Source organism: Mobula birostris, chromosome 5, assembly GCF_030028105.1.
Source record: "Mobula birostris isolate sMobBir1 chromosome 5, sMobBir1.hap1, whole genome shotgun sequence".
NCBI lineage: Eukaryota > Metazoa > Chordata > Chondrichthyes > Myliobatiformes > Myliobatidae > Mobula > Mobula birostris.
Genome location: NC_092374.1, coordinates 198,446,793 through 198,472,131, shown reverse-complemented (window position 1 = coordinate 198,472,131; position 25,339 = coordinate 198,446,793). Strand labels below are relative to the sequence as shown.

The following is a 25,339-nucleotide window of genomic DNA, read 5'->3' as shown; positions in this document are numbered from 1 at the left end:
TTTTTGAGTGTATTTGCTGACATACCAAATCTCTTCAAGCTCCTTGTGAAGTATAGTCACTGTCTTGCCTTCTTTGTAGCTGCATCAATAGGTTGGGACCAGGTTAGGTCCTCAGAGATCTTGACACCCAGAAACTTGAAACTGCTCACTCTCTCCAATTCTGATCCCTCTATGAGGATTGGTATGTGTTCCTTCGACTTACCCTTTCTGAAGTCCGCAATCAGCTCTTTCGTCTTACTGATGTTGAGTGCCAGCCTGTTGCTGCGACAGCATTCCACTAGTTGGCATATCTCACTCCTGTGCGCCCTCTCATCACCATCTGAGATTCTACCAACAATGGTTGTATCATCAGCAAATTTATAGATGGTATTTGAGCTATGCCTGGCCACACAGTCATGGGTATAGAGAGAGTAGAGCAGTGGGCTAAGCACACACCCCTGAGGTTACCAGTGTTGATAGTCAGCAAGGAGATTTAATCACCAATCTGCACAGATTCAGAGGACACAGCCTCAGAATAGCGGGACGTCCTTTTAGAACAGAGAAGAGCAGGAATTTATGTAGCCATAGAGCAGTGAGTCTGTGGAATTCTTTGCCACAGGCAACTGAGGAGGCCGAGTTTTTATGTATAGTCAAGGCAGAGGTTCTTGATTGGTCAGGGCATGAAGGGATACGGGGAGAAGGCAGGAGATTGGGGCTGAGAGGTGCAGACTTGATGGGCCAAATGGCCTAAATCTGCTCCTATATCTTATGGTGTTATGGGAGGTGATCAGTCATTGTCAGTCATTTCTGGGTTTTATATATCTCAGGAGGAAGCTCGTCAGAAGAGAAGGTAGGATATGGTCCTTATGGAAATACTGCATCAATTTGTAACATGATCCTAAAAATTCATTTTCTCCATTTATAACCAGCTGTTTAATATTTGCAGCATTAACAGAGATGACCAAACAATGTTGGTGATACATGGTACCATACCGTTTGAATATTTCAATTACCCCTACTGGATAAGCACAGTTTACAGAAATAAGATTTCTGGCCTCAGTGAAGGTAAAACATGTAGATTTATTTCATTTTCTATCAGATGCTTTGATGGTGTAATTAGATGCAAAGATTGGATGATTATTCCAGCACTAATCACACCTGCTGGGAAGCATCAGTATTCCGTGAATAGTGAACGATATCAGACTCCTGAACACACACAACACAGGGGCCAAATACAGTCTAGACATGGGACTGTTAACTCAGATGTGGCACCTGAAAGCCAACTGCACTAAACAAACCATGACACAAGGTTCTGCCATGGTATCCCATCAGTAAGCATGTCTTTCCCTCCCCCTCAACTTTCCACAGGGATCACTCCCTATGCAATCCCCTTGTCCACTCGTCCCTCCCCACTGATCTCCCTCCCGGTACTTATCCTTGTAAGTGGAACAAGTGCCACACCTGCCCCTACACCTCCTCCCTCACTACCGTTCAGGGCCCCAAACAGTCCTTCCAGGTGAGGCAGCTCTTCACCTGTGAGTCTGTTAGGATCATTTACTATATCCGATGCTCCTGGTGTGGCCTCCTGTATATCGGAGAGGCCTGATGTTGATAGGGAGACTACTTTGCCAAGCACCTATGCTCTATCCACTAGAAAAATTGGGGCCTTCCGGTAGCCACCCATTCCAATTCTACATTCCATTCCCATTCCAACATGGCAGTCCATGGCCTCCTCTGAAGCTGCAATGAGGCCACACTCAGGTTGGAGGAGGGAACACCTTATATTCCATCTGGGTAACCTCCAACCTAATGGCATGAACATTGATTTATCAAACTTCCAGTAATGTCCCCCTCCTTCACCATTCCCCAATCCTCTTTCATTCTCTCACCTTGTCTCCTTACCAGCCCATCACCTCCCTCTGGTGCTCCTCCCCCTTCTCTTTCTTCCATGGCCTTCCGTTCTTTCCTATCAGACTCCCCCTTCTCCAGCCCTTTAGCTCTTTCACTAATCAACTTCCCAGCTCTCTACTTCACCACCCTCCCCCTCTCCTGGTTTCACCTCTCACCTACCACCTTGTACTTCTTCCTCCCTTCCCCATCTTCTTACCCTGACTTCTCTTTTTTACCAGTCCTGATGAAAGGGCTCAGCCTGAAACATCGGCTGTTTATTCATTTCCATAAATGCAGCCTGACCTGCTGAGTTCCTCTAGCATTTTATGTACGCTGTTCTGCCATAGTAGTTGGGCAATTAAAATTCACTTAATGAAATTATATGGAAGAAAAGTGGGTATCAAGATTCCTGCTCCCAATACCGCCTCCTCTACACTATGAGATCCGACGTGGGTTGGGGGAACAGATTCTCCGAACCCCTTTGCTCCTGCTGCCATGAAAGATAGGATTTTGCAATGACCACCCATTTCAATTTGACTCCCAGTCCCCATCCTGGCATATCAGTCCATGGCCTTCTCTACCGCCATGATGTAGCCACACTTAGAATGGAAGAGCATCAGCTCATATTCCATCTGGGTAGCTTCCAACCTGAAGACATAGACATTGACTTCTCTAACGTCCAGTAATTTCATCCCAACTCCTCTCATTTCCCATTGCCCTCTCACCACTTCTCCTTACTTGCCCACTAGCTTCCTTTGATTTCTTTCCTTCCTTCCCTTTCTACCATGGTTCACTCCTATTGGATTCCTCCTCCTTCAGCCCTTTAAGTCTTCCACCAATCAACTCCCCACTCCCCTACCAACCTTCCACCTCATCTGGCTTCACCTATCATCTGCCAGCTTATGCTCCTTCCTCCTCCCCCGTCATTCTGGCCTCTTTCCCCTTCCTTCCCAGTTCTGATGAAGTGTCATGGCCTGAAACCTCGGCTGTTTACTCCTTTCCATAGATGCTGCCTGGCCTACTGAGTTCCTCCAGCATTTTGAGTGTGTTACTCCGGTTAACCCCAATCTGCCCCCCACTGGACACACTCCCTGAGTCCCCAGAGCCCACCGGGCCTGAGAGACCCATAAATTCACTGCCTATTTCTCCTATTCTCATCCCTAAATGGCATTCCCTTTATTCTGAGTCTGCAAGCACTGCTCCTAGACCCGTCAGCTAGGGGAAGCATCCTCCCAGCATCCAACTTGCCGAGCGTAGTGATATGTTTGTAATTTTCAGTAAAAGGCAAGGGATCAACAGTCAATGCCATTCTTTTATGTATTGGACTGAAACCAGTGTGTCTTCTGCTGCTGTCACCCATCCACCAAGGCTTGACGTGTTGTGCGTTCAGAGATGCTCTTCTGCACACTGCTGTCGTAACACATGGTTATTTGAGTAACTGTTCCCTTCCCATCAGCTCGAACCAATCTGGCTACTCTCCTCTAACAGCCCTCATTAGCATGGGGTTTTTGCCCAGAGAACTGTGGCTCTCTGGATTTTTTTTTTTACACCATTCTCTGTAAACTCTAGAGAGTGTTGTGCATGAAAATCCCAGACAATCAGCAGTTTCTGAGATAATTAAACCACCCCATCTGGCACCAACAGCTATTCCAAAGTCAAAATCAATTAGATCACATTTCTTCCCCACTCTGACAACAACTGAACCCACTGACCATGTCGGCATGCTTTTATGCCACATGATTGACTGATTAGATATTTGCATTAACGAGCAGTAGTACCAAATGAAGCGGCCGCTGGGCGTAGATGAAAAATCACAGTGGACTTCGTGCTAATACCTGAGGCACATGGCACTTCCCTTCAGAACAGAGATCAGGAGGAATTTCTTTGGCACCGGTTGGTAAATCTATGGAATTAATTGCCACATATGGCTGTTGAAGCAAGGTCATTGCGTGTATTTAATGCAGAGTTTGTGAGGTCCTCGATTAATTAAGGGCATCAAAGGTTACGGGACAAGGCGAGAGAATGGGTTTGAGGGGGATAATAAGTCAACCATAATTGACCGGTATAGCAGAACTGATGGGCTGAATGCCCTCATTCTGCTCCTACGTTTTATGGTTTTCCCACAGTTAAATATAAATAAGAAATATTAATATATCACCCATCCGCTGTTTCTCCACACATAGAAGACCATATTGATTTTTAAGGACACCTATTCTCTTCATGTCTGGTCAATCTTACAGAGTTTTTCAAGGAAATTACTGGGAAATTGGATGAAGGCAAGGCAGTGGATGTTGTCTACGTGGACATCAGTGAGGCATTGAAAAAGCCCCGCACGGGAGGCTGGTCCAGGAGGTTCAGTTGCTCGGCATTCAGGATGAGATAGTAAATTAGATTAGTTATTGGCTTTGAGGGAGGAGATAGAGAGCGGTAGTAGAGGGTTACCTCTGTGATTGGAGGCCTGTGACCAGTGGTGTGCCGCAGGGATCAATGCTGGGTCATTTGTTGTTTGTTATCTATATCAATGATCTGGATGATAATGTGGTAAACTGGATCAGCAAGTTTGTGAATGACATCAAGATTGGGGGTGTAGTAGACAGTGAGAAGGGCTTTCATGAATTGCAGAGGGATCTGCATCAGCTAGAAAAATGAGCTGAAAATTGGCAGATGGAACCTAATGCCGACAAATGTGAGGTCTTGCACTTGAATAGGACCAGCCAGAGTAGGTGTAGGACACTGAGGATTGTGGTAGAACAAAGGGATTTGGGAATATAGGTCCACACTTTTCCAGGTTGAACTTCATCTGCCAAATCTCATCCTATTAATGCTTCAACTACCATCTACTTAATGCACAACTCCACCAGCCTTCGTGTCATCTGCAAACTTACTACCCCATCCTTACACTTCATCATTTAGACCATTTAAAGTTCAAAGTCATATTTAAACAAAAAAATCACAAACAACAAGGGTTCCGAAACAGATCTCCACAGAACTCCACTTGTCACTGACATTCACTGTCTGCATCTTCTACCAATCTCTGCCTTCTGTGGACAAGCCAATTCTGAATCCATGCAGTTAAATGTTAATGCTTCCCATGAGCTACCATGTGGAACCTTGTCAAATGCTTTACTGAAATCTATATACATCACATCCACTGCTCAACCTTCAGAAATTTGTTTTGTCGCTTTCTCGAAGAGTTCAGTCAAGCTTATAAGGCACAAGCTGCCCTTATAAAGTCGTGCTGTGTAATCCTAATCAGGCTATGCTTCTTCAAACACTGGAAATCCTGTCCATTAAGAATCCTATCAAATAGTTTGGCTGCGATTGAAATAAGACTGACTGGTCTATAATTGCCAGGAGTATCCTTATTACCTTTCTTGAACAAAAGACCATAAGACATAGGAACAGAAGTAGGCCATTCGGCCTATCATGTCTGCTCCACCATTCAATCATGGGCTGATCCAATTCTTCCAGTCATCCCCATACCCCTGCTTTCACCCCACACCCTTTGATGCCCTGTGCCACCATCCAGTCTTCTGCCCCGCTAAACTCATAGTTCCCGTATGCCGCACCTGCCGTTTCTACCTCCTACCCAAGATCCACAAACCTGCCTGAACAGGCAGACCCATCGTTTCAGCTTGTTCCTGCGTCACTGAACTCATATCGCAATACCTCGACTCTGTTTTATCCAAACAGGTTTTTGTATCTTCTGCCCGGTGAGAGAGGGGAGAAAGCTAAATCGCTGTGGTATGTGGCAGTTTTTGATCCTGCTAGCTGCTTTACTGAGGCAGCGAGAATACTTCAGGAGTAAACCCCAGGAAAAAAATTTCTGGAGCTGGATTTGGCTGAAGCTGGATACGTTGAGTTCAACGCTCACTGGCACCAAACTGTATCAGTCTCTGCCGTTCGTCAGCTGCGTGGGGAAGTGGGGCCTGCCGCACGGGCAACAGCGTGATCTCCATATCGTATTGCCCTGGCTTGCATATCGACGCTGTTCAGGAGAAGCCTCTCCTACCTATAGATGCGGCCTTTGCAACACTCTCGCATTTGTCTCGTCAGCCAGAGCCGGCGCTGCACCAACAAAGTAGTCAGCTGGGGTGCAACATCCTTGGTCAACCTCGACCAATAGAGATCCATACATGTAAACAACGTCCATAGAGGAGAGGGTGGTTTCCGTGATGTGTTTGTCTGTATCCACAGCTCTCCGCAGTTTCTCACCATTGTCGACAGAGCAGTGGCCATAGCAAGCCATTATGTATCCAGATGGGTGTTTTCAATGCTGCGTCAATAAAAATTGGTGAGTATCCATGGAGACATCCATCTATCCCCTGAATCTTGAGGCAATGTCCCTAGTTCTAGTCTCACCTACCAATGGAAACAACTTTCCTACTTCTATAAAAATTGCTGGTGAACGCAGCAGGCCAGGCAGCATCTATAGGAAGGGGTACAGTCGATGTTTCAGGCCGAGACCTTTCGTTAGTCCTGATGAAGGGTCTCGGCCTGAAAAGTCAACTGTACCTCTTCCTATAGATGCTGCCCAGCCTGCTGCATTCACTGGCAATTTTTATGTGTGTTGCTTGAAATTCCAGCATCTGCAGATTTCCTCGTGTTTGCGTTCCTACTTCTATCTTATCTATCCCTTTCAAAATTTTGTATGTTTCTATAAGATCCCCTCTGATTCTTCTGAACTCCCGAGAGTATAGTCCCAGGCGACTCAATCTCTCCTCATAGGTTAACCCCTTCATCCCTGGATTCAAACTGGTGGTGAACCTCCTCTGCACTGCTTCCAAAGCCAGTATATCCTTCCTCAAGTACGGAGACCAGAACTGCACACAGTACTCCAGGTGCAGCCTCACCAGTACCCTGTATAGTTGCAGCATGACCCCCCTGCTCTTGAATTCAATGCCTCTTGCAATGAAGGCCAACATTCTGTCTGCCTTCTTAATAACCTGTTGTACCTGCAAGCCAACTTTTTGCAATTCATGTACAAGCACTTCCAAGTCCCTCTGCACAACAGCATGCTGCAATCTTTCACCATTTAAATAATAATCTGCTCTTCTATTATTCCTTCCAAAGTGGATGATCTCGCATTTACCAATGTTGTATTCCACCTGCCAGACCTTGGCCCACTCACTTAACCTATCTATGTCCCTCTGCAGACTCTCCACATCCTCTGCACAACTTGCTTTTCCACTCAGTTTAGTGTCATCAACAGATTTTGCTATGCTACACTCAGTCCCCTCTTCCAAATCATCAATGAAAATGGTAAATAGCTGCAGGCCCAGCACCGACCCCTGCGGCACCCCACTCACCACAGACTGCCAACCAGAGAAACACCCTTTTATACCAACTCTCTGCCTTCTATCGTTTAACCAATCCACTATCCATACCAATACACTTCCTCCGACTCCATGCATCCATATCTTATTTATAAGTCTCTTGTGCAGCACCTTATCGAACGCCTTCTGGAAATCCAAGTATACAACATCCACCTGTTCCCCCCTATCCACTGTACTCATTATGTCCTCAAAGAATTCCAGTAAGTTTGTCAAGCAGGACCTGCCCTTTCTGAATCCGTGCTGCATTTGTCTAATGGAACCATGCCTTTCTAAATGTTTCACTATTTCTTCCTTAATGACAGCTTCAAGCATTTTCTGGACTACAGATGTTAAGCTAACTGGCCTATAGTTGCCTGTCTTTTGCCTACATCCTTTTTTAAAAAATGGTGTGAAATTTGCTGTCTTCCAATCCATCAGGACTTGCCCAGAGTCTAGGGTTTTCATAAGTGATTACCAACGCGTCTACTATGAGTTCCGCCAATTCCTTCAGCACCCTGAGATGCATCCCATCAGGACCAGGGGACTAATCTACCTTCAGGCCCTTTAGTTTTCTCATTATTTCTTTAGTGACAGTGATTTTATCGAGGTCCTCGCCTCCCATTTCGTCCATAACATCCTTCTTTGGCATATTAGATGTGTCCTCCACCGTGAAGACCGACATAAAATAGTCGTTCAATGCTTCAGCCATTTCCTTATCACCCAATATCAATTTCCCCTTTCCTCTTCCAAGGGACCTACGTTGACTTTAGCTACCCTCTTCTGCTTTATATATTTATAAAAACTTTTGCTGTTTTTATATTCTGTGCTAATTTACTTTCATACTCTATCTTCCCTTTCCTTATTTCTTGTTTAGTTGTTCTCTGTTGCTTTTTGAAGTTTTCCCAATCCTCCAGTTGCTACTCTTTGCAACTGTGTACACGAGCTTTTAATTTGATACTATTTTTTTATTTCCTTAGTTATCCAGGGTTGGTTTTCCCCACAATTACTGTCCCTACTTTTGACTGGAATATACATTTGTTGAGCACTGTGATAAATCTCTTTGAAAGTATTCCACTGTTCCTCCCCTCATCCCGTTGTAGCCTCCCTTGTTCAAGCATAATACACTAGTTTCAGATCTATTTCATCCTCCATCTGAATGCGAAATTCAGTCATACTATGATCACTCTTTCCAAGAGGATCCCCGTCTACAGGATCGTTAATCTTACCTGTCTCATTGCACAGGACTAGATCGAAGATCTTCTTGCTGCTACCATCAGGAAGCAGGTACAGTAGTCTCAACATTCAAACCACCAGGTTCAGGAACAGTTACTACCCCTCCACAATCAGACTCTTGAACCAATGAGGATAACTTCACTTGCCCCATCATTGAAATGGTCCCACAACTGATGTACTAACTTTCAATGGATTTTCATCTCATGTCCTCAATATTTATTATTATTTTGTTCTTTTTGTATTTGCACTGTTGGCTTTTGCACACTGGTTTACCACAAATGTTTATTGGCTCTGTTATGGGTATTACATATTCTATTATGGATTTATTGAGTATGCCCACAAGAAAATGTATCTCAGAGTTGTATATGGTGATATATATGTACTTTGATAATAAGTTTACCTTGAACTTTGAGGGAAGGGATAGACTGACAGTGCAGGTTAATAGGTCAGCACATCTTGGGCCAAAAGGCCCGTACTGCGCTGCAATGTTCCATGAATACAATAGGACACAACTTAAAGTATTGACCATGAATGCAAGAATGAAAGGCACTGCGTGGCTCATTGTTGGAAATATTTTTATTATGAAGAACATTTATTTTGGCTTATAAAAATGTTTTCCCCTCAGTTCACTTTTCCCATCCCTTCCCCCTCCATACCCTCATTTGATCTTATCATCTCTCTGTTATTTGGTTTTTTCAGACTCAAGGGACTGCAGGTGCTGGAAACTGGCTGAAGCAAGTCAGTCAGTCACGGAATGGTCAGCGTTTGGAGTCAATAATCTGCACCATGACCTACAATCCCAGCAACACACAAACAAAACCTGCAGAAACTCCCCACATCCATGGAGGGAAATGGACAGTCAGCGTTTCAAGCCAGGACCCCTTATCTGGAGTGAAAAAAAGAGGGGAGATCACCAGAAAAGAAAGGTGAAGAAAGAGCTGGCCGGTGACAGGTGGATCCAGGTAAGGGATGTGAGACAGATGAGCGGGGGCTGCAGTGTGGAAAGGATGTCAGAAGCTGGGAGGTGAGAGGGGGCAGTGAGAAAGGGCCGAAGATGATGCAATCTGATAGGACAGTGGAGCATGGAGGGTGGTGGGGAGCAGTGTTCGGGTGATGGGCAGCAGATAGAAAGAGTGGGTGAGGAACACTCAGATGGTCCCAATGCTACTGCAGTTTATTTTCTGCTCCACATTCTCAGCCACTGGCTTCCATCCCAAGTCCAGAAGAAAGGATAGAGCCTCCCCGTGAATTTATTCCCAGTGAAGGTGTGGAGATGGGAGTTGGTCTCTGCGCTGTAAAACGAAACTGTCCCGGACTCGTAACTGAGATAAACCCCCACCCTCCCGGGGATGGTATTAGCAGGGAGACGGGATGGAGGGGAGGTGAAAACATAAAATTCATCATCCCGCTGCCAGATGGTCCAGAACCCATTCTTTGGTATTAGTTTGATGTCTGCGCTCCTCTCCGGGGACTCTGCGGTGACTCCCAAACACCAGCCCTGATTCCCCGCCACCTCCACCTCCCAGTAATATCTGCCCGATGTGAATCCCTCCCGTCCCAGCTCACAAGGCCTGTTTGTGATCCCCTTCCCGGTGTCCGGAAGACTCCTCAGGGTTCCGGCACAACTTGCACTTTTCTGATAGTCAGACACGCTGAGCTCCACTGCTGCTGTTTCCACATCCAGGGCGACAGAGACTGTGAGGGAAAGCAGATGAATTAGAGTCCCCGGGGATCGGGAAGTGTGGAAAAGTGTTCTCACATAGCACAGCCCTGGGTCCAGAGAGAGGCTGCTGGATTTTTGTTAGAATTCATTCAGATGCAACAAGCAGATAACAATCTTCTCCCGGGAGCTTTCTCTGGACAGAAGAGCGGAGGGAAGGGTGGGGGTATGGATGGCAAACACGATCAGAGAGAGAGTAGAGGATTGTGGAATGTGGAAGTGAATAGAGAGCTGTGCTCGGTATTAAAATGCTGAGAGTAAGTCAATGGAAAAGAGGCACAGGGCCCGGGTCCAAGACTGAGCAACTACCCGAGGGCTGGCCAATTTAAGTGCCGGGCCAGATTGAAAAGGTCAGAGTGTCTGGACCAGAGGGGAGGGACAGGATGGTTTACTCCTCTCTGCGCTGAACTGAAGCCGTGGCCTGCAGAGTTAAAAACACACTTGGACTAAGATGTTTATCTGTCCTGTGCTATCACCAGTGTGATCATCAGTTGATCTGCCACCTGTCTTCAGGAGCTTCAGCCCGCTTATCATCAAGACTCCTTCAAGGTGGCGGGCCAGCAGTGCTAAAGCACCACCTCCCACTGGTGAGCTTAAAAACTTGGCATCTGCCTCTATCAGAGTTGTTGGTCACTTCCATCCAACAGATAGTCTGCTCTTCAGGTGTCTATGCAACTGCTGAAGGGTTTGCAAGATACGTATACACTGTCTGACTATCTGCCCCTCTGGACATACTTGGTCCACACCCACGCTGATCCTTTCTCTGCTGCCTCAGCTGCAGCCCTGCTGGTAATAAGTTCAGGTATCGGCTGCAGTGATGACTGGCTTTGTGGCCGTGCACTCACTTTTGTGAACTTCCATTCTGAATACTTTTATAATTTGCACGATTGGGTATTTGACAGTCTTTCTTTAATGGGTTCTATTGGGTTTCTTTGTTTTATGGCTGTGTGCAAGGAGACAAATCGAAGGTTGTGTACAGTATACATACTTTGATAATAAATGTAGTGAGATTGGTGGGGGAGGGAAGTTCTTGGTTTACTTCAAGTGGAGATTCGTATCAGTTTGCAAGTTCAATGATCTGACAGTGGTGTGGAACTGGCACTGGAAAGGGATAGAAACCTGGGGCAGATGAGCCATGATTATACTCCTGCTCGTGTTTCTGAGAGAGAGGGGGGTGCTTTGACCATGCTGGGGTTGAATGACTGGGTGTGAATTGGAATGGGTGGAGGCACAGAATTGCATGATCACTGAGGGAGAGGAGATTCACAAGTGGGAAAAACAAACTTAATGCCCGACAAGTTATAGGAAATTAATTTTGACTAAGTAGGAGCCAAATTGTCAACCCAATGTAGCACAACCAACCTCTTTCCAGACCATAAACACAAGAGATTATGCAGATGCTGGAATTGCAGAGTAACACACTCAGCAGGTCAGGCAGCATCTATGGAAAGGAATAAAGAGTCCAAGTTTCAGGCCAAGACCTTTCATCACTGCAGGATCCAACATGGTCTCAACCCAAGACGTCAATACTTTATTCCTTTCCATAGATGACGCCTGAATACTGAGCTCCTCCAGGATTTTGTGTGTGTGTTACTCTTTTGACACCATCAGAACTTCTTGATGTGCACAAAATACTTCATGGTCAAAAACAATTGCACATTGCACATGATTAATGAAGATAACAATTAACTTGAACAATGTGTCATCTCAGAACCCAAAATTGTAATAAATATGAGCAGAAATAAGTATTTTGGGCCTTTGTGTCGGCCCCCATTCATTCAGATGATAGCTGACCTCCTACTCAGCACCATTTCGCTGCACTATGCCCACATTCCCCCTAATTCCCTTCATATCCAAAAACCTATTGTCCCCATTTCAAATTAAATCAATGACCGTGCCTCCTCCAGCCTCTAGGTGAAGAAGTGTCTCCTCATCTCTGCTCTAAATGGTCTATCACCTATCCTGAGGTTGTGGCCCCTGGTTCCAGATACACAGAGTTGTAGAAAAGAACAACACAGAAAAAGCCCATCTAGTCCATTTCAGACCATTTAACCTGCCCTGTCCCATTGACCTGCACCTGGATCATAGCCCTCCATACCCTTCCCATCCATGGACCTATCCAAATGTCTCTTAAACGTTGATATTGAGCTCGCATGCTCCACCTACGTTGGCAGCTCATTCCACACTCTCACGACTGAGTGAACAAGTCTCTTCTCATGTTCCCCTTAAACCTTTCACCCTTAACCCCTTGTCCTCAGGTTGTAGTCCCACACAACCTCAGTGGAAAATAACCTGCTCGCTTTTACCCTATTTATACCCCAAATAATTGTGTATACCTCTATCAAATCTCCTCTCAATCTTCTATGGTCTAAAGAATACAGTCCCAGCCCATTCAATCTTTCCTTCTAAGTCGGGTCCTCCAGACACACCAGCATCCTCCTACATTTTTTCGGCAATCTTTTAAACTTGTTTATTTCTTTCCTGTAGGTAGGTGACCAAAACTACACACAGAACCCAAGATTAGATCTCACCAACATCATACACAATTTCAACATAACATCCCATCTTCCATACTCAATAAATTAATTTATGGAGGCCAACATGCCAAAAGCTTTCTTTACGACCTACCCTGGTTTGCCCTACCAAAGTGCAAAACCTTGCACTTGTCTGCATTAAGTATCATCTGTCATTTTTCCAGCTGATATAGATCCCCCTGCCATGATAGCCTTCCCTACTGTCCACTACACTCCCAATCTTGGTGTCATATGAAAATCTGCTGATTCAGTTAACCACATTATCATCCAGATCATTGATATAGATGACAAAGCACAAAAGACCCAACACCAATCCCTGCAGCACACCATCAGTCACAGGCCTCCAGTCAGAGAGGCCATCCTCTACTACCACTCTCTGGCTTCTCCCATAAAGCCAATGTCCAATCCAATTTACTACCTCATCCTGAATGCCGAGTGATTGAACCTTCTTGACCAGCCTCTCATGTGGAACCTTTTCAAATGCTTTACTAAAGTCCATGTAGACAACCTTCACTGCTTTGCCTTAGCAACTTTCCTCGTAACTTCCTCAAAAAAACCCTAAGACTGGTTAGATATGACCTACCATGCATGAAGCCAAGGTGGCTGTCCTTAACCAGTCCATATTTATCCAAATGCTTATACATTCGGCCCCTTAGAATACCTTCCAATAACTTTCCCACAACTGATGTCAGACTCACTGGCCTACAATTTCCTGGTTTATGTTTAGGGCCTTTTTTAAACAGCGTAAAAACATTGGCTCTCCTCCAACCCTCTGGTACCTCTCCTGTAGCTAAAGATGATTTAAATATCTCCACTCAGGCACCAGCAATTTCTGCATTTGTCTCCTGTAAGGCCCAAGGGAGCACCTTGTCAGGCCCTGGGAATTTATCCACCTTGATTTGCCTCAGGGTAGCAAACATCTCATTCTCTGTAACCTGTACAGGGTCCATGCAGTCGATGCCACTTTGCCTCACTTCTATAGACTCTGTGTCCATCTCCTGACTAAATACAGATGCAAAGGATTCATTTAAGATCTCCCCCATCTATTTTGCATCCATTCATGGTTTAATATTCTGTACTTCCAGACGACTAATTTTGTCCCTTGGTCTTAACTTATCTGTAAAATACCTTAGGATTCTCCTTCACCTTGTCGGCTAGAGCAAGTTCATGCCCTCTTTTAGCACTTCTGATTTCTAGCTGAAATGTTCACTTGCATTTCTTATGTTCCATAAGCACCTCATTGGTTCCTACCTGCTGTGCACCTCCTTTCTTTCTCTTGACCAAGGCCTCAATATCTCTCGAAAACCAAGGTTCCCTTTTTACCTGTTATCCTTACCTTTTAATCTGACAGGTACATACAAACTTTGTACTCTCAAAATTTTGTCTTTGAAAGCCTCCCACTTCTAACAACTACACCTTTGCCAGAAAACAGCCTGTCCCAATCCACACTTGTCGGATCATTTCTGATACCATCAAAATTGGCCTTTCCCCAATTTAGAATCTCAACCCGTGGACCACACTGTGCATTTTGAAACTAATGGCGTCATGGTCACTGGATGCAAAGTGTTCCCCTAAGCAGAGTTCTGTCGCCTGCCCTGTCTCATTCCCTATTAGAAGATCCAGTACCGCATGCTCTCTCATTGGGGCTTCTACGTACTGAAACATACATTGGAATGCCTCTTTTGCATCCACGACCAACCTTGTCCAAGAATGCAGACCACAAGAGCTGCTGTGCTTCTGGCGCCAACATAGCACGCCCACAACTTAGTACAGCTTTGGGATGTGAGAGGAAGGTGGAGCACCCAGACGAAACGCACGCAGTCACAGAGGGAACGGACAGATCCCAGTGGGAATTAATCTGGTGATCACTAGTACAGTAAAAGCAATGCACTAAGTGCTACTCTATGGCGCCATCTATTGGGGTATTTGGGAAGGACAGAAGGGCCCAAGGTGCAGAGTAATCAAGCAGTACAGTGTACTGGTTGTATTGTGACCCTCTCCTGGTGTATTCAGGAGTCTGACATCTCCCACTGACAATGGGAAAGTGAGGTGGGGTTGGTACCAGAATTAAACTTCCATTCCCCTTCAGCCCATTACTATTGTGATTTGTTGCAATGAATTGTTACTTAAATTTGTCAAGGACCAAGGAATTTGTGTAGGTTTTACCTTGTGTAACAGCATCAACGATTCCTCTCCACACTGTGGACAATGTCCTCGCACGAAGGGCGCCTTCTACCACTGAAAACACCGGTGTATCCTTATTAACCCTGCAATTGTTTAACAGCTGGTTATAAGCTAGGCGTCAGAAAGTTGTGAATTATCTTTCAAATCCATGCAGAATCTTACTGAAGAGCATGTCCTACCTTGTCTTCCGGCGAGCTTCCTCCTGAAATAATTAAAAACCACAGACACTGACCAACCACATCCTGACAGACGGAATTGTGCCCAGATTATTACAAGTTGTCTAAAGTTCTCATCAGTCTGGCTGGCACATAACCAGAGAGAGGAAATGCCAACAAGTACAGTACCCTGGAGTTACTCACCACCAGGTTTAAAAACAGTTACTTCCCTTCAGCCATTCGGTTCTTGAACCAACCCTGGTTACTGCAGTTCAGCAACACTATGACCACTTTGAAAAGACCATAAGACATAGGAATGGAAGTAGGTCGTTTGGCCCATCAAAGCTGATCACCATTCAATCCTAGCTGATTAACTATCCCTCTCAACCCAACCCCCTTCTCCTGGCTTCTCTACATAACTTTTGACACCCTTACTAATCAAGAACCTATCAACCTCTGCTTTAAACTGACCTGATGATTTGGCCTCCACAGTAATGAATTCCTCAGATTCGCCACCCCCTGAAGAAAGAAATTCCTTCTCACCTCTGTCCATGTATTGTGAGGCTGTGCCCTGTGGTCCTCAACTCCCTCACTATAGGAAACACCCTCTCCACATCCACTCTATCTCAGCCTTCTAATATTCCATAGGTTTCAATGCTGTACGGCGTGATTCTGTGACACTGCAGCCATTGCACCTGTGCATTCTTGTACTTTTGACAGTAAACTTGACTTTGATGTTCTCACAATAAGGACGTAGAACCACAAGAGGAAGTACAAAGAAATAGTGTGAAAATTGTGCCATATCTGAGAGTATGCATACGAGTACTTGCGCATATGACAGTAAACTTGACTTTGAGGTTATTGCAGACAGGACCTAAAACCACAAGGGGAATAGGAAGAAATTCTGTTAAAATTGTGCCATATCTGAGACTGAACCTCACAGGAGATACTGACCAGGTTCAGTACTTTTCAGCTGGACAAAATATCAGATGGATTTAATTGGGTGGGATAGAGGAAGTATCTCTATTTGTGGGAAGAGGAAAAATCAAAACTCAAAAGGTAATCATTGATACAGTAACTACCACAGGAATTCAGTGAAAAGAACACTAAGTTTTCTACCACAGATAATTTGAGGGAATTATAGACAAAATAAAACACATGGGAATGTGGAATTCAGGACATTGTTGATGGGTGAAGAACTGTGTTGAAAGAGAGTACGCCTGTGCAATAGCACTGACAGGGAAAGAGTAGCTGGACAGAATGGAATCTTGCAGGAGACAATAAACTTGGGAAACAGAAATGATCAAAAAGTCCGTATCAAGGTCACACCAACTCATTTCTGAGCAGGTACCCAAAGGTCCCGGTATTTCAGAAAATTTTGAAACTTAGCCCCCCAGAATGGACAAAATATGTCTAGTTTAGATCAGTGCTGAATTTTTGCTGGAATCTGTACTGAATTCAAAACATCCACCCACCATTTTGTGACACATCACTCTGTGAAATTAGAACATTACAGGCCCTTCTGCCCATGTTGTGCCAAATTTTTCACCTACTGTAAGATCATTCTAATCCATTCTGCCTCCATAGCCCTCCATTTTTCAGTCATCCATGTGACCATCGAAGAGAGTCCCTAATGTATCTGCATCTACCACCACCCCTAGCACACCGTTCCACGCACTCACCACTCTCTGTGTAAACAAAACCTTATTGCTGATACTCCTATGCATTCCACCAATCCCCTGTATTAGCCATTTCCGCCTTGGGGAGAGGTCTCTGGCTGCCCACTCTATCTACACCTTTATCAGGTAGCATCTCGTTCTCCTTTGCCCCAAAGAGAAGAGCACTAGCTCAATCAACTGACCGTCATAAAATATGCCCTCTAATCAAGGCAGCGTACTGGTAGAACTCCTCTGCACCCTGGTTTAAATCAATTCTGAATTGTTGGCGAAAGCTGTACTTAATTCAAAAACTTCCACGCACTGTTCCGTGTCTTACACGTTCACTGCTCCAGACTGAAACACAGTCCCTCACCTTCAGAAATGTCACACTGTCATTTTGATCCATCTGTTTCTGTAACCTTGCGATTTCCTCCTCAATAGAACTCAAATTCTCGTGAATCTCTCGAAGGCTTTTCTCCATTGGATTCAGAATCCTCTCCTCTTCTTCCATGAGATCTCGGAGTAAGCGTTGCTCTTTCTCGGTGAGAATCTGGTGCAGTTTAGCAAACTGGGACTTGATGTGGGACTGAATGCTGTGTGATAGGCCCTGCCAAATGAAGCCGTGGATTAACAGATTATGTCACTGAATTTGGATTTCTTTGCCTTATAGAAGGTGGGCATTTGGCCCATCAACACATATGCTTTCATTTGGAGCAATTCCACCAACCTCAACCACCCCCCCACCACCAACCTCAACCACCCCCCCCCACCACCTGTCCTGTTTCCCTGCAGCTTATTATACTGTACTTCATTTGATCACTAACTACCGCTGGTTCCCCTACCACAGAATACAGTGCAGTAGCCAACCAGCCATGCATGGGTGGAATGAGAAATTAAACCAAGATGGTGACAGGGAAAATGTGCACACAGCTAGCAACAAAGAATCAAACTCATGAAATGGGAGTGAGGAGAAAGCCTACACAGTAGAGAATACAGCCCGATCCATCACAGGCAAAGCCTTCCCCACCACTGAACAGAATGGAACACTCCCCACCATGGAGGGCTACCACCAGAAAGCAGCGTTCACCATCCAGGATTCCTACCGTTTAGGCCTTGCTGGTGCCCTCAGGAAGAAAGTGCAGGAGCCTTAGGTCCCACAGCATCACGTTCAGGAACAGTTGTTACACTTCAACCATCAGGTTCCTAGATCAGCATGGTGGATAACTTCACTCACCTCAACATTCAACTATTCCACAACCTAGGGGCTCACTTTCAAGACCTCTACAACTCAAGTTCTCAATATTTATCATTTATTTATTATGAGTATTTGTAATTTTACAACCTGTCTTCTTATGCACTTTGGCTGATTATCCATCTTAGTTTGTGTATGTTTTTTTAAAATGATTCTATTTTATTTCTTTGTATCTACTGCAAGAAAATGAATCTCGAGGTGGTATATAATGACATACATTTGGATGATTCTTTTTAATTAGGGTAACGTTTCTGTCCCTGAGGTAGACTTTCAAGAAAATAAAAAGTTTTTTACAAAAACAAGTATTGTAATTTTAAAAATTAGGTAATAGTAACTCTAAACTTTTTTCAGTATGCTTCAGAAATAATATTTTCTTAATTCTTAAGTGAGTTAAAAACTTGAATGTGCCAAAATATCACTATTTTGGGCTTGTCCCCTACCCTACTTTGTCTTCAATATAAATTAATAATAAGTATTAAATTCATGAAACAAAATTTTAAGTTTGCATTTTCTCTCAAGAACTTTTAAAACGCATCAAATTTATGTGTTTTTTATACAAATTGTACACTTTTTATGACAATGAACCGCTGTCCCCAACACTTCCGTCACTACTGATACGCGACACATTTTAGAGACCAATCAATTCTTTTCAAACAACTGCTTATGTGGTTGCCATGGAAATAAGAAGTGACAGGGGAGTATATGGCTATCATGGCAGAAGACTGACATTTTGATGTCCAGAAATGTGAGTAAAGATTTATTCCTCCTGATCTGAGGAATACCAAACGAGTTACTGAGTGTTTTAATTGAAAAATAAATAACTACTTTATTTCTGTATATTTAAATTGCATTTACAAGCTAGCTATCCAGTTGAGTTAGCAAGTGCTAGACGTAGGCAACATTTTCTTTAAAAAGTGAGGAATGTCATTACCATCACACAATTGGCGGTGAAGTTGCCAAGATGGCTCCAAAGTCAACAAGACTGATCAAATAAATATAGACACAATTCAAGAAGACCCAGTGAAACGTCAGCAGCACCTTGAAAGAGAAAGAGAGAGACAAACGAGAAAAAGGGAGACAGCAAAACTTAAGATCATCTCACAATTACCAAAGCGCAAATGAGACTGGAGAGATGACAGTGGAGAGTAAAGCCAACTAACAAAAGGGCTGCTGATCACAAGAGACAGGGAGTACAAAGTTTCATGTCAGAGAACACCCCACCAGAATCTCCAGAAGGACAGCAACAAGACTGGAATGACCTCCATCTTCCAGAGGCTTCACCTATGCACAAATGGAAATTGCAAGTAGTGCTTTAAATACCAACTGTTGCTTTTTTCAGTTATTGAGATTTCCCTGAATGTTTCATAACTCCTACTGAATAAAAGAGAGTGGAGGTTGAGTAAATGTTTTATCAGTGTTAAAGAAAGTGTTCTCTGATATGAACAGTTGAAAAACAATGGTCTCCATAATCTGTTAAATATTTGAATTGCTACTTATTCCAGAGTTGGGAAGGGTTAGGCAGATGTTTTGTACTCATTATTTTTTTAAAAAACAAGCGTAGACAATACTCAGTTTCGCTGGGCTGCATCACGTAGATGTTTTTAATGAAGTTCACTAGCCGCCTGCCTTAACTGTGATCTCTCATGGAATTTTGATAAATAGTGCAGACTGTAATTTGTGTTTTTGGTTATAGATGTTGCTTCTCGCTGGACAGATGTTTTGTCAGAGTTAATGTTAATCTAAAACCACTGTTTCTCAATATCAAAAGTTGCAGTGGCCATCGTCTATGTGGACAGAGTCAGGGGGGTGATCTTGAGGCTTTAGTTCTTCAAGGCCTCAGTCAGAGCACAAAGAACGAGTCGTCAGCAAGGACTTTAGTAAGGCATTTGACAAAGTCCCGCATGGGAGGCTAGTCAAGGAGGTTCAGTCGCTCGGCATTCGGTATGAGGTAGTAAACTGGATTAGACATTGGCTTTGTGGGAGAAGTGGTTGCCTCTCTGACTGGAGGCCTGCGGCTGATGGTGTGCTGCAGGGATCGGTGACGTGTCCCTTGTTGTTTGTCATCTACATCAGTCGCCTGGTCGACTGGATCAACAAATTTTCAGATGACACCAAGACTGCGGACAGTGGGGAAAGCTATCATAGCTTGCAGAGGGATCTGAATCAGCTGGAAAAATGGACCGAAAAATGGCAGATGGAATTTAATGCTGACAGGTGTGATGTTTTGCACTTCGGTTGGAAAAGCCAGGGTATGCTTTAGACCCACAGAGAACAGTAGAGCACTAGGCAGTGTGGTAGATCAAAGGGATCTGGGAATACAGGTACATAATTCATTGAAAGTTATCACAGATAGATAGGGTCATTAAAGCTTTTGGCACATTGGCCTTCATAAATCAATGCATTGAGTGCAGAAGGTGGGACATTATGTTGAGTTTGTATAAGAAGTTGGTGAGGCTTAATTTGGAGTATTGTATGCTGTTTTGGAGCATCATAGGAAGTCATTCCTGCCTGTGGCCATCAAACTTTATCAACTGCTCCCTTGGAGGGTCAGACACCCTGAGCCAATAGGCTGGTCCTGGACTTATTTCCTGGCATAATTTACATATTACTATTTAACTATTTATGGTTTTATTACTATTTAATTATTTATGGTGCAACTGTAATAAAAACCAATTTCCCCCAGGATCAATAAAGTATGACTATGATCTACCTACAGGAAAGATGTAAACAAGTTTGAATGGGTGCAGAGAAGATTTACAAGGATGTTGCAGGGTCTGGAGGGCCTGAGTTCTCAAGAATTACTGAATAGGTTAGGACTGTATTCTTTAGAATGTAGAAGACTGAGAGGAGATTTGATAGAAGTATACAAAATTATCAGGGGTATAGATAAGGTAAATGCAAGCAGGCTTTTTCCACAGATTGGGTGGGACTACAACTAGTGGACATGGGTTAAGGGTGAAAGGTGAGAAGTTTAAGAGGAACATGAGGGGCAACTTCTTCACTCAGAGGGTCATGAGAGTGTGGAAGGAGCTGCCAGCACAAGTGATGCATGGCATGCGAGCTCGATGTCAATGTTTAAGAGAAGTCTGGCCAGGTACATGTAGGGATGTGAGGGGTTATGGTTCCTGTGCAGGTCGATGGGAGTTGGCAATTTAAATGGTTTTGGCATGGACTAGATGGGCCAAAGGGCCTGTTTTTGTGCTGTACTTCTCTATGATTTTATGACCAGTGTATTTTGTTATTACCATCACAGCGCATATTTTGATGGAAAATAAAGTTTTGTTTAATAATATTGGCCTGAACTCATTTGCTGGAGTCAATTGCTTTGATGTCAAAATCCACATTCTCTCAAAAAGAGTTAAAATTCCAACAATCTAATTAGTAAACAAGTGTTTTGTTGGTAAGCCAAGGAAAATATAGACACCCTTAAGAAAAGGTGTCCCAAAATATATTCTGAATGTACTTAAAAATGAACTAAAACAAATTTACTAAAAGTGATGTTTTTTTTAATTTGCAGGATTGGCTTTGAAATCTTTGTCATTAAATTTTAAATTAAATTCAGTGCTTTGATGGTGTGATGGTAATCACACTCATCTGTGAAAACTCTGCAAAAATGCCCTAAAATATAAAAGTTCACTTAAAGGCTGATCAATGTCAGGTCATAACATAAAAGTTCCAAGAAATTACATTTTTTCTGAATTTCAAGTAGCCGAAATTGAATAATCACCCATGTACTTTGATAACAAATTTACTTTGAACTAACGCAACCCACTGAGCCATTACGATACGCCGTTGTCACTATGCATTGCATGGAACATATTTACATAAAGATTAGAAAACAACCGAACTCACCCAAAATTCAGAAATCTTCCGTGTCTGCTCTTCCTCCATTTCCTGGATTATAGCTTTATATTTCATGTAAGAGTCTAAGGAAGACTTAATCTGAACCTGAGATTGGGTTTGAGGATCAGAGATCAAAAGAGTTAAGCGACAAAAACGCAGAAGAATGGTCAGTAATGCAAAATCGGTTCGCCATTACCTTGTAGATTTCAGCGGCTTCTTCAACCGGCAGGAGGTTGTGAGCCTTGTGTTCCCGCGCAGTCGCGCAGATCACACAGATCAGTTTCTGGTCCGTCTCACAAAATAGCTTCAGTTCTTCCTCGTGTTCCTTGCAATGGTGTTTATTTTCCTTCTCTTTCAGACTCAGGCTTAGCCTTCGAACTTTATCAGCCATACTTGCTAAGGCCCAACTTGACCGGAGTGTGTGGTCTGCAAACTGCGCTCTACACTCCGGGCAGGAGTTTCGCTGGGCATTTTTCCAACACTGAGTGATGCAGTGCCGGCAGAAGTTGTGTCCGCACTCCAGTGACACTGGATCGATGAAGAAATCCAGACAGATGGGACAAATTGCTTCCTCGGTTAAACTCACGATTTGATCTTTAGAAGCCATGTTAACTCCCCGCACTTCCGGTCACTATCGGGGAGCTGCTAACCGCTGCAATACCGCGAATGTCCACTACGTGCGCTGCAGTCTCCGGGAAGGAACTTCATTTTGTTCAAGATTCAAGATTGCTTAATGCAATTTCATGTACGGTACACAAGTGTGAGCAGAACAGAGCTGTATGTACTATACAGCACAAAACACAAAAAAATCACCCTAATAACAATAATAAAACACATACCATAAATATAAATACATACTTAGGCGGCACAGTAGCGTAGTGGTTAGCACAACGCTTTACAGTACCAGCGACTAGATTCAATTCCCGCTGCTGTCTGCAAGGACTTTGTACGTTGTCCCCGTAACTGCATGGATTTCCTCCCACAATCCAAAGACGTGCCTGTTGGTAGATTAATTGGTAGTTGTAAATTGTCCCGTGGTTAGGATAGGGTTAAATTAGGGGTTCCGGACGGCGTTGCTGCAAGGTCAGATTCTGCGTGGTATCACAATAAATAAATGAGTTAACCTATGGTACATAGACTGATTGTATGTCTATAAAGTGATGCTGCGCTGTACATGAGGTGAGTGATGGGAAATAATAAAGTAATGGTGCAAACAACAGGAATTCTGCAGATGCTGGAAATTCAAGCAACACACATAAAGGTTGCTGGTGAACGCAGCAGGCCAGGCAGCATCTCTAGGAAGAGGTGCAGTCTGGCCTGCTGCGTTCACCAGCAGCTTTTATAAGTAATGGTGCAGTTAGTAGGTGGAAGTGTTCATTAGCCTTACTAATGGGGAAAGGAACTGTCTGGAGTCTGGACGTCCTGGCTTGGATTCGATGCAGCCTCATACCAGGGGAGTCCATGAGCAGGGATGTGGGATCTTTCATGATGTCACTGTTTTTGTTCAGCACCGTTCTGTATATACATCCTTGGTAGTGGGTAGGTTGGTGAGGTGACTCGTTGGGCAGTTTTGACTACCCGTTGCAGAGCTGCTGTGCAGTTTGCATACTAAACAGTGACGCTGCCTACTGCACATCTGTAGAATGGAGTGAGTGTGAATATACACAGTGCAGCTCTCTTCAGCTTGTGGAAGAAAATATCAAGGCCTTACATTGTAATGGCCATTGAGGGGCTAATGATTTGTTTTAAAATGTGAATTCGAAGTCTACAATCATTTATCTACAACTAATGTACTCTGTGTGACTGAAATGTGCCTCGCAACCAAGATATAAAAATAACTGTACCTGTACTTCTTTGTTCTGAGAATTTTTATATGTCTGCGGTTGGGTCAGCTTGTTTGATATATTTTTGAAAACTAACACTTAATTAAAACGTGTAGCTGCTCAAGGACACATTTTTGCTACTTTGTGATTCAGTAGAAATACATAGAACATAGAATAGTACAGCACAGTACAGGCCCTTCGGCCCACAAATGTTGTGCCGACCCTCAAACCCTGCCTCCCATATAACCCCTCACCTTAAATTCCTCCATATACCTGTCTCGTAGTCTCTTAAACTTCACTGGTGTATCTGCCTCCACCACTGACTCAGGCAGTGCATTCCACGCACCAACCACTCTCTGAGTAAAAAACCTTCCTCTAATATCCCCCTTGAACTTTGCACCCCTTACCTTAAAGCCATGTCCTCTTGTATTGAGCAGTGGTGCCCTGGGGAAGAGGTGCTGGCTATCCACTCTATCTTTTCCTCTTAATATCTTGTATACCTTTGTCATGTCTCCTCTCATCCTCCTTCTCTCCGAAGAGTAAAGCCCTAGCTCCCTTAATCTTTGCTCATAATGCATACTCTCTAAACCAGGCAGCATCCTGGTAAATCTCCTCTGTACCCTTTCCAATGCTTCCACATCTTTCCTATAGTGAGGCGACCAGAACTGGACACAGTACTCCAAGTGTAGTCTAACCAGAGTTTTATAGAGCTGCATCATTACATCACGACTCTTAAACTCCATCCCTCGACTTATAAAAGCTAACACCCCATAAGCTTTCTTAACTACCCTATCTACCTGTGAGGCAACTTTCAGGGATCTGTGGACATGTACCCCCACATCCCTCTGCTCCTCCACACTACCAAGTATCCTGCCATTTACTTTGTACTCTGCCTCAAAGTTTATCATTCCAAAATGTACCACCTCACACTTCCCCGGGTTGAACTCCATCTGCCACTTCTCAGTCCACTTCTGCACCCTATCAATTTCTCTCTGCAATCTTCGACAATCCTCTACACTATCTACAACACCACCAACCTTTGTACCATCTGCAAACTTGCCAACCCACCCTTCTACCCACACATCCAGGTCATTAATAAAATTCACGAAAAGTAGAGGTCCCAGAACAGATCCTTGTGGGACACCACTAGTCACAACTCTCCAATCTGAATGTACTCCCTCCACCACCACCGTCTGCCTTCTGCAGGCAAGCCAATTCTGAATCCATCTGGCCAAACTTCCCTGGATCCCATGCCTTCTGACTTTCTGAATAAGCCTACCGTGTGGAAATACTAAGAAACTGATTGCTAAGCTTTGCCTTGAAGTCGTCATGCAGGATGCAGTGGACTAATTATACACTGCTCTCTAAAATGCTAGACATTGTTCTCTGAAAATGCTAGACAAAGGTTCAAATAAGGAATTATCCGGCCATACAATGTTCTGAGGCAAGTGACCTGTACTTCTGTAAAAAATCCACCTAAGTGTCTCTTGTCAGGTACCATTCGTGTATAAATATGTCTGAGTTTTTTTGTTTGATGGAGCTCCAGGATCCCAATTTTGGGTGCTGGGCTCCCCATGATATCATGTGACAAATAAAGAATTTTCTACGGCACTCTCCCTCCGGGTCCGAGTATTCTTTTTCCGCGACAAGCTTCCTCAGAAAATGGATACATTGAATTGGTGAGTTTTGATTTTTTGCAAGCGTTCAGCGTTGATAAACCATGACGCAAAGCTGTATATAAATGAAAATGGAA

The 25,339-nt window shown here is 43.9% G+C and overlaps 1 protein-coding gene across 1 annotated transcript in view; it reads right to left on the bottom strand.

Moving 5' to 3' along the window:
- Nucleotides 1-8,985: 8,985 nt before the first annotated feature.
- Nucleotides 8,986-25,339, bottom strand: part of LOC140198464 (uncharacterized) — a 37,773-nt gene continuing 21,419 nt past the window's right edge. The window contains exons 7-12 of the mRNA XM_072259548.1: nt 21,960-22,391; nt 21,773-21,868; nt 17,042-17,275; nt 15,035-15,057; nt 14,838-14,938; nt 8,986-10,112 (exon numbers count right to left, since the gene is read on the bottom strand). Of these exons, the coding sequence (XP_072115649.1) occupies nt 9,592-10,112; nt 14,838-14,938; nt 15,035-15,057; nt 17,042-17,275; nt 21,773-21,868; nt 21,960-22,391 (1,407 nt within the window). The 3' untranslated portion in view covers nt 8,986-9,591. The remainder of the gene's footprint in view (nt 10,113-14,837; nt 14,939-15,034; nt 15,058-17,041; nt 17,276-21,772; nt 21,869-21,959; nt 22,392-25,339) is intronic.